Source organism: Gopherus flavomarginatus, chromosome 9, assembly GCF_025201925.1.
Source record: "Gopherus flavomarginatus isolate rGopFla2 chromosome 9, rGopFla2.mat.asm, whole genome shotgun sequence".
In the NCBI taxonomy this organism is placed as follows: domain Eukaryota; kingdom Metazoa; phylum Chordata; order Testudines; family Testudinidae; genus Gopherus; species Gopherus flavomarginatus.
Window position 1 is genome coordinate 72,856,434 of NC_066625.1, and position 15,947 is coordinate 72,872,380.

Here is a 15,947-nt window from a genome sequence, read left to right on the forward strand (position 1 = left end):
TACATTGGACAATAAAATGGCTATGTGGCTAGTGGCTGCTGAGTCAGCATGGTCCAGTAGATAGGATGCCAGATTGGGAGTCAGGAGACCTGGGTTTTATTCCTGGCTCTGCAGTCGACCTGCTGAGCTTAGGTAAATCACTTCACATCTCAGAACCTCAGTTCCTCATCTGCAAAATGGAGATAACGATACTAACCTTTCCTAAAGGCCTACAGAGGAAAAGCACCACATAAGAGCTAAGGATTATTGTCATTTTGGCCTCTGTGTACTACTGAAACTAGGAAATACTTTTTTCTGGGGAGTGACAGACCACACTAACATGATTCTTCTTTAGGCATCATGTGGTTGTCTATATAACCAGCCTCTCAATTGCCATAAATGAGAACAATTCACTGGACTACAAGTTTCCTGTAACCCTTAAAAGAACATGGTAAATGGTGGGATGGGAGGTTTAAAAGTATGAGATATAATAGTAATACCCTCCCACATTTAGTGAATGAGGGTAAGAGAGAACCATGTACATTACACACCACACAAATCAAATCATTGCCTTCCTCTTTTGGAGCCAAATACAGGGTTACTGTAGCCCCTATGACTTTAGGAACTACTGTGGATAGATAGCATAGTTCCAGTAAGGGGAAGAGGGTCACGTCCAGAACAAGGCATGTTTTACTTAACCTGCTGCACATATATTTACTTTCTACTTAGTTTAATAATCATGTTCTCTTGTATCAGCACAATGCTGCAATGAGGGGTTCCAAGACTGCAAGACAAATCTGATTCATTAAAAACAAAAACGTGATAACTTGCAAAATTCATGCAAATGTTTTTGTTAGTTTCAGGTTTTGTAAAAGCTTATCATTTTTCAAAAGCTAAAGATTCTTCTGACAATGTCCCTTCAGTATTTTAGATAAATGTCTATTTTTAAACTGAGTTATTGCAGACTAAGCGACATATAAATATAGAATACTGAAAGCAAGAACCTCCTTTTGAGATTGAACCTGAGAGGTAGGATGGGAATTATACAGTAAGCCTGATGACAGTGCTAATTTCAGCATTCCTTAATGCAACTGTGGTTCATTCTTTACTTATTGTACTTGAAAGGAAATACAGAAATTAGAACAAGGAAGAAGAGCAAGGAAGGCTACAAGTCAACAACTGAAGACTGAGAGATGCCCAGCCTTATTATGCAGTAGATATGCATGGTCAGCTCATGTAAGCAAAAATAATTCTGTAAATAAAAGAAAGACCTATAAAAAGTAAATGCCTTTTGTGTAGGGCCCCAATCCTGCAGCCCCTATTCAGAATCAGTTAGGCAGCACACTCAATACATATAGTCAGACTAGAGTGGTTCTCCTGTGCTTTCGCTATGGGCAAGCTATGTGAGAATCGTTGCACGTTCGTCCAAAGCCAGGTGCCCTGGTCATAAAACACACCTTGTGATCATTCTACTCCTATATCTTCTAGAGCTGATCGTGAGGCATCCTGTCCAAGCTGACACAGCAGAGTCAATGCAGAACGAAATGCTCACTCAACACCTTAGGCAGGTGATGATATAGAGCCGTGGTGTTCAACCTTTTCAGTCTGAGATCCAAACATATTATTTCAAAAAGATCAGAGGTGCACAATCAGTATTTAGGGACAGATTATCTGCCCTGCTCTGCTCCGCTCCCTTGGTCCATCCTCTCTGGTCCATAACTAACAAGTACAAGTTAGAGCAGCCTCCCTGATGCCATAACTTTCACTGGAGCTAGGGCTGGAGCAGAGAATCAAGGTCATGGAAGAAGTTTGTTGGTTCTCAACTTTCCCCTCCTCTCTTGCTCTTGGTGTTTGGCTAGGAGAAGGTCTCCCTTAGACTGAAACAGAGCCAATCAAGTTCCTGTACTGGGGCTCTGACAGCCCAACAGCGAAACAGATATGGAACAGTCACAGCCACTTTATCATTTCTCCCCTGCAGTGTAGCAGGTGCCCATTGGGGATGCTGCTGAGCAGCTGAAATACTGAGGAGATTACTGTTGTTTACAGCACTTTCAGTTCCCAGAAGAGCTGCTCTGAGACTGCAGAGGAGTTGATGGGAGGCAGATGGGAAAGCAGCTCTCCCTACTTTTGCTGCATAGAGATGGGGTTGATTCAAACTCTTCACTTTAAAGATCATAGGATGCAGCTCAGAAAATGCATTTTCAATTTATAATCAAATATAAATTGTCAAGACTGTGGGCCACCACTTAGACCTTCCAGCATCATAGGGTGGACACCCCACAGTAGAGGCACTTGAACCAGGAAATGAAATGGAACAAGGGCGTATGCTGGCATCAAGAGAATGGGCATGAAGTAGGATGCTAAGCAGTGGGAAGGATCAAGAAAGCAGGGCCGGCTCCAGGTTTTCTGCCGTCCCAAGCGGCAAAAAAAAAAAAAAAAAAAAAAAAAAGCCGATGGGCAGCACTTCGGCAGCAGCTAAATCATGCCACTCCATTCTTCGGCGGCAGTTCAGCAGCGGGTCCTTCACTCCCTCTCTTCCTCTTCTGCAGCACTTCAGCGGCAGCTCAAAGAAGAAGAGAGGGACTGTGGAAGCCACCGCTGAATTCCCGCCGAAGACCCAGATGTGCCACCCCAATAGCGGACGGAGTGCCGCCCCTTTGTATTGGCCCCCCCAAGCACCTGCTTCCTTAGCTGGTGCCTGGAGCTGGCCCTGCAAGAAAGGCATGGGGTGGTGAAAGAGCTGGTCGACCAGGAGCAAGGAGGAGGAATGGTAACAGTAGGGAGAATGGTGGAAATCAGAGCCAGGCAGCACGAAAGAGTGAGAGGAAGACTCACGTACCACTGGATGAAGTAGAGAAAGGGATCTCTGCACAACAGATGAATGGCCATATGGGGCCCTTATATCAGCAGCTATTTTAAGTATTTGACATTCACATTTATTTTTTTCTTTACAGATTTCTTTAAATGCAAATATTAGCAAAACAGCAAGATATATGTATCAGTTAATCCAAAAGTTCCAAATTATTATAATTTTTTCATTTGGATACCTTTTACAAAATAAAATGAAAGTGTGAATAATGATTTCTGTTAACAATTATATTAGATTTTGCAAAGTACTGTATGTTCCATTCAGCTATTCATGCTGCAATGCATTCTGTGCATTTGAAAAATACTCACAAGCGTCAATGACTGCTTTGGATTTGCCAGACTCCTTAACTGGTGCCTTGGTAATTGTATCCTTCTTGTTACTGTTTACTGTGGGCTTCTTCAGGCATTCTAGATTCCATTTCTTCCAAGCAAATTTCTGTGGCTTTAGACCTGAAAAGCATAAGTTAACTTTAGAAAAAGAAAGAAGTATTTGGTGTTACTTTTGAAAGCTATCCTATACCAGACATGTTATCCTTTCAAATGAAGTTAAGATTTTTGATTCCTTTTCAGGTCCCTAATCTGCAAACACTTCAGCACGTGTTTAACTTTAAAATAGCAAGCAATTGCACTAACTTCCCTAGGAATTCTCACATTCTTAAAGTTAAGCACAGGCATGAGCGCTGGCAAGATCATGCTCACGGTTGGATTTTGTGCAGATTACTATTTATTTGTATACAATTAACAGAGATTCTTAATTTATGTCAGCATTTGGAATAACTATTATTTTCTTAATTACCGTTTTATGAAAGATGTTTAGAGGGTTTTACCAAAGTATTCTGGTCTTTAACAGTTGTGCTCTAACTGCACAACCAATACTCGTGCATTTTACCATCTGCAGTGGAATTAGGAATAGTGGTGTCAGTTTTTCTTCAAGAGTTTTGAAATGCACATCTTTAAAATTCATGTATTTGGTGACACATGGCTAATTTAAACCAAGTTTGTTGTGGCTCATGCTAGGCTTTCACTTGCTTGAGTAGCGTTATTTTTTTAAAAATCTTTCTGTTCAGGTTTGGACCTTGAATGCCCATTTTACTATTCAATATTTTGTTTTCATTTCATTATCTTAATTTACTATTTTTGTTAACTTCCTTTTCCACTTGATTTTGTGTATGGATATCTTAATATATATTTCATGAGAGGAGAAATATCTTTATTTTATAGTTGTTCCCATTTTGGAAATTTGACATTACAAAACATTTACAATGAAAGATTTTGTTAAGGCTGCAAGTTATCCTGGCTGGGGTTTATAATTTGCTTTATTTGGTGGCTTTCTATTTCCTTGCCAGTAGTGTTTTACTGCCTCTAACCCAAACGTTTCAGTATTTCCAGAGACATATGGAATTCAAGCCACAGCAGTGGTCTTCTAGTTATCTTTTGGCATTGGGTCCAACTGAATTCTTGATAACTCTGCCCACTGCCTATTTACAGTAGACATTTATTACAGGCTAGATTCTTGGGTTTAACTAGCTCATGCCAGTGCAAGACCCTTTCGGGAGTTATGGTGCACATTTATCCCTCAGCAGGTTAATATGTATGCTGCTGTGAGCAGCAAGGTCTCACTGGGAATTAACTTTGTTCTTGCCCAGAGAAGCAATAAAAATATAATCCACAGGACATTATTCTGACTGCTGAGGAGTCCTGCCATGGTAAAACAGCATATGCAGAGAAGAGTGGTAGACTGTGACCTTGGTGTGCAGAGACCTCCTAAAATTAGATTTTTAATGCATTTTTTTTCTCTGAGTAATTTTCTCTTTGTCTCCTGTTAAGATCAAAGTATTTTTTGCCTGAAAAACAATGCTTTTCAACAGAGGGGGAAAATATAGAGAAAAACATTTTTGGCATTTTACAGGTATCTAAAAATATATTTCTACTGTTCATCAGCAGTGCAATGTTTATCACACCGTGCCAATGCACGTCAGTGAAGCCCACATTGGCTAAAATGTAAACAAATAAGCACTAAAGTAGTATGCATCTGATATATAGTCAATAGTCCAGATGAAGTTCAGTCTAAAAACATAAGAATGGCCATAGTGGGTCAGACCCATGGTCTGTCAGTATCTAGTATTCTCCCAGTATCCTGTCTTCCCACAGTGGCCAATGCCAGATGCTTCAGAAGGAATGAACAGTACTTGGCAATTATGGATGATCCAGTCCCTATGTGACAGTATATATAAATCCCGACTAGTATGTAAGGGGTAAGGAGCTGCTTTGGGCTGGATTGGCCCTGTCAGGCTGCTCCTGCAAATCATGCCAGGACTGGAGGAGGAGCTAAAAGAGAGGGAACTCCACTCAGATGGGGGCAACACTGGGAAAGGAACAAACTGTTCAGCTTCTCCAGCCCTGGAGAGAGGACTGACAGCCTGCTGAGCCCCTTCCCTTGCAGAAGGAGGATGCAGAACCCCTGAGTTGAAGGGGAAAAGAACAGGGGCTTGTACTGGAGTCCAGTGAGCTCTGAAGTGGACCTTGATACTCCCAGAGTCCCATACCCTGGAGGGAGCTGCTTACAAGTTTTTCTTTAGTTTAACCTATTTTGCTGACTATGGGACGTTTTGTGGCATCACAAGGTGTAATAACCTTAGTCCCAGATTTGGACCTTAGCGTCCAAAATATGGGGGTTAGCATGAAAACCTCCAAGCTTAGTTACCAGCTTGGACCTGGTACCTGCTGCCACCACCCAAAAAATTAGAGTGTTTTGGGGCACTCTGGTCCCTCTGAAAAACCTTCCCTGGGGACCCCAAGACCCAAATCCCTTGAGTCTCACAACAAAGGGAAATAATCCTTTTTCCCTTCCCCCCTCCAGGTGCTCCTGGAGAGATACACAGACATAAGCTCTGTGAAACTACACAGAGTGACTCCCCCTCTCTGTTTCCAGTCCTGGAAGCAAAAAGTACTTTCCTATTCCCCCAGAGGGAATGCAAAGTCAGGCTAGCAATCCAACACACAGATCTCCCCTTGACTTCTTCCTCCCACCAATTCCCTGGTGAGTACAGACTCAATTTCCCTGAAGTAAAGAAAAACTCCAACAGGTCTTAAAAGAAAGCTTTATATAAAAAGAAAGAAAAATACATACAAATGTTCTCTCTGTATTAGATGATACAACACAGGGTCAATTGCTTAAAAGAATATTGAATAAACAGCCTTATTCAAAAAGAATACAAATCAAAGCACTCCAGCACTTATATTCATGCAAATACCAAAGAAAAGAAACCATATAACTTACTATCTGATCTCTTTGTCCTTACACTTAGAAACAGAAGACTAGAAAGTAGAACTACTTCTCCAAAGCTCAGAGAAAGCAGGCAGGCAGAAAACAAAGACTCAGACACACAATTCCCTCCACCCAAAGTTGAAAAAATCCGGTTTCCTGATTGGTCCTCTGGTCAGGTGCTTCAGGTGAAAGAGACATTAACCCTTAGCTATCTGTTTATGACACAAGGGACATAGAGAAGGGACTTGACAGTCAAGAGTCCCTAGCTGGAAGGTTGCCAGCCCACTAAAAAGTTGCCCCACAGCACCCACTGGGATGGGGATGGAGTAATTCAATTCAAGCATGTGCACTCCCATATAACCCAAACGGGGTGCCCTACCCTACCACAGAAAGATTTGGGACTGTCATTCAGTCCCAGTTTCTGGAAGTCAGCATTTTAGGATCCCTGGAGCATGGGATTGTGTCCCTGCCCATCCTGACTAATAGCCATTGGTGGACCTATCCTCCATGAACTTATCTAATTCTTTTTTGAACCCAGTTTTACTTTTGGCCTTCACAACATCCCATGACAATGAGTTGGTGTGAAGCGGTACTTTTTAATATTTGTTTTAAACCTGTTGCCTTGTGTTCTTGTGTTTGGTAAAGGGTAAATAACACTTCACTATTCGTTTTCTCCACACCATTCATGGTTTTATAGACCTCTATCATATCCCCCCTTCGTCATCTCTTTTCCAAACTGAACAGTCCCAGTCTTTTTAACCTCTCCTCTATATCCTGCCCTATATCCCTAATAATATTTGTTGCTCCTCTCTGTACCTATTCCAATTCTAATATATCTTTTTTTGAGATGCGGTGACTAGAACTGCACACAGTACTCAAGGTGTGGGCATACCATGGCTTCATACATAGAGGAATTATAATGTTTTCTGTTTTATTATCTCTCTTTTTCCTAAAGGTTCCTAACATTCCGCTAGATTTTTTGACTACCACAGCACATTGACCAGATATTTTCAGCGAACTATCCACAATGACTCCGAGATTTTTCTTGAGTGGTAACAGCTAATTTAGCTAACATCATTTGTATGTATAGTTGAGATTACATTTCATTACTTTGCACTTATCAACATTGAATTTCAGCTCTATTTTGTTGCCCAGTCACTCAGTTTTGTGAGATCCCTTTGTAACTCTTCACAGTCAGCTTTGGACTTAATTAACTTCACCTGCAAACTTTGTCACTGTCCCAGCACTGTTTACCCACTTTTCCAAATCATTTATGAATATGTTGAACAGCACAGGTCTCAGAATGATGGTCGGGGGACCCTGCTATTTCCCTTCTCCAATGTGAAAACTGACCATTCATTCCTACCCTTCATTTCCTATATTTAACCAGTTACTAATCCATGAGAGGACCTTCCCTCTTATCCCATGACTGCTTACATTACTTAAGAGCCTTTGGTGAGGGAGCTTGTCAAAGACTTTCTGAAAGTCCAACAACACTATATCAACTGGCTCACCCTTGTCTACATCCTTGCTGAACCCTTCAAAGAATTCTAATAGATTGGTAAAGCATGATTTCCTTTAAAAAACTCTCTTCCGCAATGTATTGTGTTCATCTATGTCTAGATGTTGATTAAAAGCAAATAAAATCTATTATTATTATTACTATACCCTGGTGATAGACCATGCAGACATTAATAATAAAAATTTCAAATCAAATTCGGCTGCCAAAGAACGTCTATCAGACCAGACACAGCTTGGTCCCTGTAATAATCTTTATGGAAAATGGAATAAACTGCATTCACCCCAGGCTTTCCAGTTCCAAGTATTTTCACAGGACATTTAAGATTAATTCTTAGGAAAGATGTTCTAGTGCTCCCTCCAACAGAGATAATTCACGTTGTTGTCTCTGCCTACTTTCTTTTCCAATAATCACCCAACACTTTCTCTTTAAATCATGGCCTGAAGATTTTACATTCTTGCTGCATTGCTGTACTCACCACAGATTCTTCCTGAATATTCCCTTCACACAGGATCACAGAGAAAGAGTCAGAATGGTGCACAGGGTGACCCAGATGTCCGGTTTTTGACCAGAACACCTGGTCAAAAAGGGATCCTGGCAGCTCCGGTCAGCACTGCTAACCAGGCTGTTGATTATCTGGTTAGCGGTGCAGCATGGCATGGCTGGCAGGCTCCCTGCTAGCCTCTCCTCAGTGCTGCTCTCCGGAAGCAGCCGACATGTCCCCCGTCCAACTCCTATGTGTTAGGTAGGGGTGGAGAACCTAGGGCATGTGGGCCAGATCCAGCCCCGTGGTTAATTACATCTGGCCTATGGTGCCCCCCCTCCCACATTCCCCTCCTGGCCTCTAAACCCCTTGGTCCCAGCCTGGAGCATCCTCCTGTACCCCAAATCCCTCATCCCTGGCCCCACATCAGAGCCTGCACCCCCAGCCAGAGCCCTCACTCTCCCGCACCCCAACCCTCTGCCCCAGCTTGAAGCCCCCCCCACACACCCTGAACCCCTCATTTCTGGCCCAGCCCTGGAACCTGAACCCTATGCCCAGTGCCCGTACCTCCTCCCAAACTCCTGCTTCATCCCAGAGCCTCCTCCCGTACTCCGAATCCCTCGGCTCCACCCCTAGCCCGGAGCCGCCTCCTGCACCCCAAACCCATCATCCCTGGCCCCACCCCAGAGCCCGCACCCCCAGCCTCTCACATTGTAACCCACTGCCTCAGCCTGGAGCCCCCTCCTGCATTCTGAACTCATTTCTGGCCCCATCCCAGAGCCCGCACCCCAGTCAGACCCCTCACCCGCTCCCGCAACCCAGCCCCCTGAGCCAGCCCGGTGAAAATGAACGAGTGAGTGAGGTTGAGGAGAGCAAGCGACAAAGGGGGAGATGGAGTGAGTGGGGGCAGGGCCTCAGAGAAGGGGCGGGACATGGACGGGGCCTCGGAGGAGGGGCAGAGCAGGGGCAGGGCAAGGGTGTTCAGTTTTGTGTGAGTAGAAAGTTGGCAACCCTAATGGTGCATTGCACAGACAGCAGCTCGCTCATAAGAAGACATCGATACATATTCCTGGGGATCATTATACAATTGCTGGCTAATTGTGCAAAAGTTAAATATTTTTACAGGAATACGATATATATAACAGCTCCCGGACCTCTGCAATGAGGCAGAGATTACAGATTTGATGATAGCTCGTAAGGTCAGATGTGCTATGTTAAATATGTTAAGAGCTGGCACTATGCAAGAAAATTTAATTTCTAACATTAATACCCTCTCACAAAACCTCAAATTCTATAATGCTGAGGCATCTAAAGTACGTTAAACTTTTAAAATTAATAATAAATGAATTTATAATTTCATTAATGAATAAAGCTAAAGGTTCTAGACAAGCTTTCACAAATCCAATTAGCTAAGGTGCAAGTGGAAACATACTGAGTTACATGGAGCTACAAAATAATTGACTTAAATTTATCCTCAGTCAGGTCTAGATTAATTATTTCCTTAAATAATGTAAGAACATTTGTTCCACAGAGATGATGATGAACAATCAGCTCAAATTATATCCCTTTGTTTTCCAGTCTACCACCAATTGTTTTCCATTCTCTAACCAAGAGTTGGAACTTGAGATATTAATGCTCAAGACTCAGAAGAGCATCTTTGACAATTGTATTTCTAGTAATAAATTATTATATTATTATTATTATTATTATTATTATTAAATACCACTAGTGGGAGTAAAAGTAATAATTTCTAAATGAGGGAAAGATATCTGGAAATCCTAATATAATACATTTCAAAAGTGTATTTAAATTAACTAACAGTACCTGATACCCATTGAAAAATTAAATCCACTAGTCCATCTTTAAATGCATCATCAAAAGATTTATTGGATTCTGGAAATGCTTCACAGAAAGCAACATAGATGACTTGTGACAAACAATCAGGATACACCTGCCAAAATAAGAATTAAACTGAATATAATAATTATAAGGTTACAAAAAGAGCTTTAGTACTAATTTTACCATAGTTATAATTCTGTTTACATAAAAAATAAAGCAAAATACAGTAATCATTGAACTAATGCATTCAAAATAGTTTGTCTTTATTATTTGTATGAAATATTAGTCAAATATAATAGCAGGTGTAATGGTCAATACCTTGCTGAAAAAGGGTACAAGTCAAGATTGGCAGCTAGAACAAGAATTGTAAAATGCTGATTCCAAAAGACTAAATTTATAATCTCTGAGTAAGTCATTATGGGCTCAAATGAAGCATGGATGAGTGAACTGGGAATAAAAAAATTGCTTAAAGTTTAAGTAAACTCTATATGTAATGAAAAGTAAGCATTTTGGAAAATTTTGCCATGTTTATTTTAGGATCACATTTCATTGGTCACATATTGTTTGAGCCAGGTATTAATTTCAGATTGCCAGCATGTTGTTCTAACATTAGAAGTTGTCACTCTCCTCTCTCTTTCTTTCTCACCCACACACACATTGCTCTGTTTTCTCTACCTAGAATATATAGGTTCAGATATATGCATACTAACTTTTGCACCATATCAGCATTTTTAAAAGAAGTCTATTCAGATAACATTTTCATAAGAAAATACTATGCAAACATTTCACTTTTACAATTTAAACCTAGGAGTTTATTTTAAATTTCATATCAGTCATGCAGGTTGAATAAAAAACACAGCTGCTGCAACATATCAATCTGAATTTTAAATGCTAGCACATATCTGGATTCTGGTCCAAGCAATGTCATAATATATGTTGCATACTAAACACTTACACCATACAAATATACACATAACTATATCTATTTCTAATTCCTCCTTGTGAGTGGGAGGCAAGACCCCACCCAGAACAACACCTCATGGACTTGCACATGGCATTTTTAGACCTAATGACTATTTTCTCCTGGTTGATTGTACCACTTTGTGGCTACAGGGCCTTCAAATAGACACGCCAACAGGAAAAGTCTAGCCAGAGTAAATTGTTTGTCAAATATACAGAGTGAATGGTGACGAAATAGCCTAGAAATAGCTTAAATGCAGCCTCACACTGGAGGAGTTCCAAATGCCACAGCCTCTGAGTTAGATTTGCTGGCAGGAAAAATGTAAAGTCCTAGTTTATTGGATGTTCTTTTGTGCTCATTACCACAGTATTGAAGAACCTCACGTAAATTAATGAAATATTCCACATAACTCCTATATGAGGAGGAGAATAGGAGTATATAGTGTGTCATCTGAGGATCTCAAAATGCTTAACTAATATTAGATAATTGACAGTTTAGTTTTAATTGCCCCACTAATCCTAAGGAAGGCTACAACTCCTCTTGTAAGGTCCAGTTGATGACCTTTAGCTCAAGAAGAAGTTGTTAATTATGTTCTCAGCATTAACTTACATGTGATTTAGTAGAAATTTGTATAGTGCTTTTCATCAGGAGTATGCTACATAAGGTAACGTTCAAAAATGCTTCCAGGCTAGATTCACAAAGGGGACCTAGGTGTTGCAACACTGAGCCTAACTCCTAGGAGCCCTGCCACCCAGTGGTATTCACAGCACTGAGTTTGGCACCCAGGTTCCTCATACAACACATAGGGAGAGTTAGGCACCTAAGAAAGGGATTTTCAGAAGCCAGTAGTGAAATGCAGAGGAAAGGGCAAGGAGAAGGCAGAGTTTAGGCATCTAAGCAGCTGATCTTATAAGCCTGGCTGACAGGCCAGAGAGAGGTGTGGCTCTCTGCTCAGAATCTCAGACATGAAAACCCTCTATAGCAGTGGTCCCCAATCTTTTTGGCTGGCGGGCGCCAGCTGAAGGACCACAGCCAGCCCCACACCCCCTGCCCCGCCCGCAGCCAGCCCCACACCCCCTGCCCTGCCCACAGCCAGCCCCTGCTGCACCCCCTGTCCTGCCCGCAGCCAGCCCCATACCGTCTACCTGCAGCCAGCCCCACACCCCTTGCCCTGCCCACAGCCAGCTCCACACCCCTTGTCTCCAGCAAGCCCTACACCCCCTGCCCTGCCTACAGCCAGCCCCACACCTCCTGCCCTGCCCCCAGCCAGCCTCACACCTCTTGTCTCCAGCCAACCCTTGCCGCAGCCCCTGCCTGAAGCCAGCCCCACACCCCCTATCTCCAGCCAACCCCGGACCCCATCTCCAACCAGCTCCGCATCCCCTGCCCTGCCTAAAGCCAGCCAGCCCTGCAGCCCCTGTCTCCATCCAACCCCTGCAGCATCCCCATGCCCAAAGCCAGACAGCCCCACACCCTGTCAGATTATTCATTTATTTTCATTAAATATGTATATAAATAATGAAGTTAATAAATTTTCAAGCTGAATGTGTATTAATTCTAATGAATAATGCCACATTATGCAGTATTCATTTTTGAAAGTTTATAATAAGCGGTGCTCCGGGGGCATGGGTGGGGGTGGGGGGCGCAAGGTGGAAGTTTCGCCTAGGGCCTACCCCCACAAACATATGCTGCCATCTATCAGTATCCTGCATCTAGACTACCTGCTGCAGAGTCTGGCAGGTAACAGGTATGCTTAGAGCACACCTACAGGATAAGGCCCTGGAGGTGAGGTAAGCATTCTCTCTCCTACTTCAAAAATCCCACTTCAGGGCTTTGGCTTCAGCTACTGCTGTGAGCAGCTTGTTTAGATTGTTTTGTAAATGCTTACCGGCAGAAATTTAGATGCTCAAGGTACCTAGGCAGCTAAAGGGATTAGGTGGCACATGAGCTGTAGCTTTGAAAATGTCAGCGGTGCCTAGGCACCTATTTACCTGTTCTGGTGCCTAAATCTCTTTAAAAGTCTGATTTTTTGGCCTCTGGTACTTTTGAAAATTTTCCCTGGGCAGCTGCTGCCCCCTAACTTCTATTTCCTTTTGTTCAGCCAGGAACCTCCTATACATCTCTCCCAAAACATGTATTGTTTAAGCAAGGGAATGTTTGTGTCTATGTGAGTGGGGGAGCTTGTCTCTGTATGGCTTTTCCCTCTGCCATACGAATTTCCATGAAATTAATGCATTTTTCCACACCATGTACAAGAGGGAAGAAAAAGCCTTAAAAACTTGCCAAACTTATATAACTAATCATTGCAACTCATATGTTACCGTACCATTACCTGAAAAAAAGCATCTTTAGTATCACTGGGGACACATAGGAAAAGTGATACAAAGCTGTCTGCAATTCTGTCAAACAAGTAATCTTGATCTTCTTGATTAGGCTTAAAAGGAAAAATCAACATAAAAACAGAAATAGTTATGAATTAACATGATGATGGTCAGAATTTAGGCCCTGATTCGGCAGGGTACTTATTCATGTGAGCAATTCCACTACTACAGATAATATAACGACTTACATGTTTAAAGCTAGACATGTGCTTAAATACTCTGTTGAACTGTGGCATTAGCAATTTCTTGTAGCATTTAATCTGATGATATGAGGAACAACACTGTTATCAATATTCCCAAAGTAATTTTACATTTTGCTTTATTCTTTCCCCCTTTAAATTAACAGGTTTCTTAATTTTTTGCAAAAGCTCTTTATTTGGCACAGCACTTAAGGACATGCTTAATTTGAATCATGTGTTTAATCCATCCCTATTAAGCACCACCTTAAATGTTGGGCTGAAGCACTGTACTGAGTCAAGATAGCTCACAAGCACAGTTATGTACTGTATGAATATTTTCCCTTGGCTCCTCAGTTAGGTACATATTGATAGTGTCAGGCAACAAAAGTAGTGATATTTTTGCTTTATGTTCTTATATTTAATTATTTCAAAACAAAATCTTGCATAAATCTTAGCATCATTAAAGTAAGCAAAGCTAAAGTAAACAGTCAATTCTGGCTTAAAGTTTTATTTTAGTATTCAGTGATATAAACCTTCTGTTCTAAATGGCTCTTCACAAGTAAAACGTATGTCCTCTGAGATCAGGTTAAAGTTAGATGTTTCATTCTGGGCCTACTTCTGCTCCTCTTGAATTTATTCAATTTATGGATCACGACTTTGTAAAACAAGAAATCTTACTTTTGTACATTTGATTAGAAGAGCTGTAAGAATAATTTTGTTATATGTTTATACCTTAAACTTTTGAAGAAACCACCACCAAAAACAATCCTGTAAAACAGCAATGGATGCTTCTGAGAGAAACAACTTTCTCCAAACTTTAAAAACTTCTCCCTGTTGAAACAAACTTTTTGTTTAATTTATTTAGACTGTAGAAATGCAAAAGTTAAAGACCACAAGAGGTGCACTTCATAACAAAATCCAGCAGATAGTAGAAAAATGTCTTAGCTTCAGCAAACACTTGGAAAAAACCTCAAGAGGAAAATGCTTAACTTTAAGTTGAAGAGAAGCAGTTTCTTTCAAAACTATCCACTATGTTGAGTACAACATGGGGTACTCGTGGATACAACGAAAGCTGGATATTCTTAAGGGCCAAGCATTTTCAGCTTGCATTGGCTTTGACTGGAGTTACAGATACTCAACATATCTGAAACTCAGGCAGGGGTGGCTCTAGACATTTCATCGCCCCAAGCAGGGCGGCATGCCGCGGGAGGCAATCTGCCGGTCACTGGTCCCGCAGCTCCAGTGGACCTCCACCGAAGCCGCGCGGGACCAGGTACGCCTGCAGGAGGTCCACCGGAGCCGCCTGCCACCCTCCCGGCGACCGGCAGAGCGCTCCCTGCGGCATGCTGCCCCAAGCACGCACTTGGCGCGCTGGGGTCTGGAGGGGCCCCTGAACTCAGGTCCTAAATGTCTCAAATCTGGCACTGAAAAACTGAGATACACAAAATTAGTGAGGCCTTAGGTAGTGTTCTTTGCATTTGAATCTTAAAAATGAGTTCAACACAATGGCAATTTAAAAACAATACCTCAGAGAATAACAGTAGCTAGCAAAATCAATAAAGCAGATTCATATATAGGTTCCATTTATTCCCCTCTGCATCAGGTAACAGGCATAAATTATAAACTGTGCATGGCCCCTGTGCAGAAGTATTAGTGAGGTTTTAGGATTGTCCTGGTGGTTAGCTCTACAGGACAAGGCACACATTAGCCAATGGTGCTGGAACTAGGGTGCTGGGGGTGTGGCAGCGCCCTCTGGATTGAAGTGGTTCCTATGATACACAAGGCTTACAGTTTTGTTCAATGTCTTTCAGCACCCCCACTATAAAAAACTGTTCCAATGCCACTGAAACTGGCCCCAAAATATTACAATTAATGCCATAAAAAGACTTTAAAACTCACATAATGGTATTTTTTCAATATGCTTATGTAGAGTGCAATTGCAGTCTTCTAAAAATTTTTTTCAAATGAGGCTGTTATTAAAAAGTATTACATTACACAAATTGTATTTCTAAAGTTAAATTTTTGAAGTAGTTATTAAATCTGTTACTATCTGATAACTGAGGGATTGTAAATATTATGTAATTTATGTACTGAATTTTTTCTGGAATTCATGCATTTTGACTGTGTCAGGTTTATTTATTATGGCAGCTATTAATTTCCTGTCATTTGCTGAAGATAAAGTAGTGTCAGTATGACAAAAAACAGACTTTTTGGAGTTGGGGGTGGGACTAAAATTATGGTTTTTGAGATGTCCAAGTTATTTTGCGGTCTATATAGCAGGCTTTCTGACAGCATTGTGTGCCAAACATATGCATACATATACAAATTTTTTACTTCTAAAAAAATTACTTATTTTGAATCTAAACATCTTGTTGAAGGCTGGTAGTGAAACATTAACGTTAGAAGTAATGTTCAGTCCCTCAAAATATACTTTGTAAAAGTTATTACCAGCTATTCAAAGAATGACAG

The 15,947-nt window shown here is 41.4% G+C and overlaps 1 protein-coding gene across 1 annotated transcript in view; it reads right to left on the minus strand.

Annotated features, from left to right (window-relative positions):
- FAM227B (family with sequence similarity 227 member B) overlaps positions 1–15,947 on the minus strand; it is a 226,893-nt gene that overhangs the window by 194,395 nt on the left and 16,551 nt on the right. Inside the window, exons 7-10 of the mRNA XM_050966686.1 lie at positions 14,211–14,309; positions 13,251–13,352; positions 9,943–10,069; positions 3,157–3,297 (exon numbers count right to left, since the gene is read on the minus strand). Coding sequence (XP_050822643.1) covers positions 3,157–3,297; positions 9,943–10,069; positions 13,251–13,352; positions 14,211–14,309 — 469 coding nt within the window. The remainder of the gene's footprint in view (positions 1–3,156; positions 3,298–9,942; positions 10,070–13,250; positions 13,353–14,210; positions 14,310–15,947) is intronic.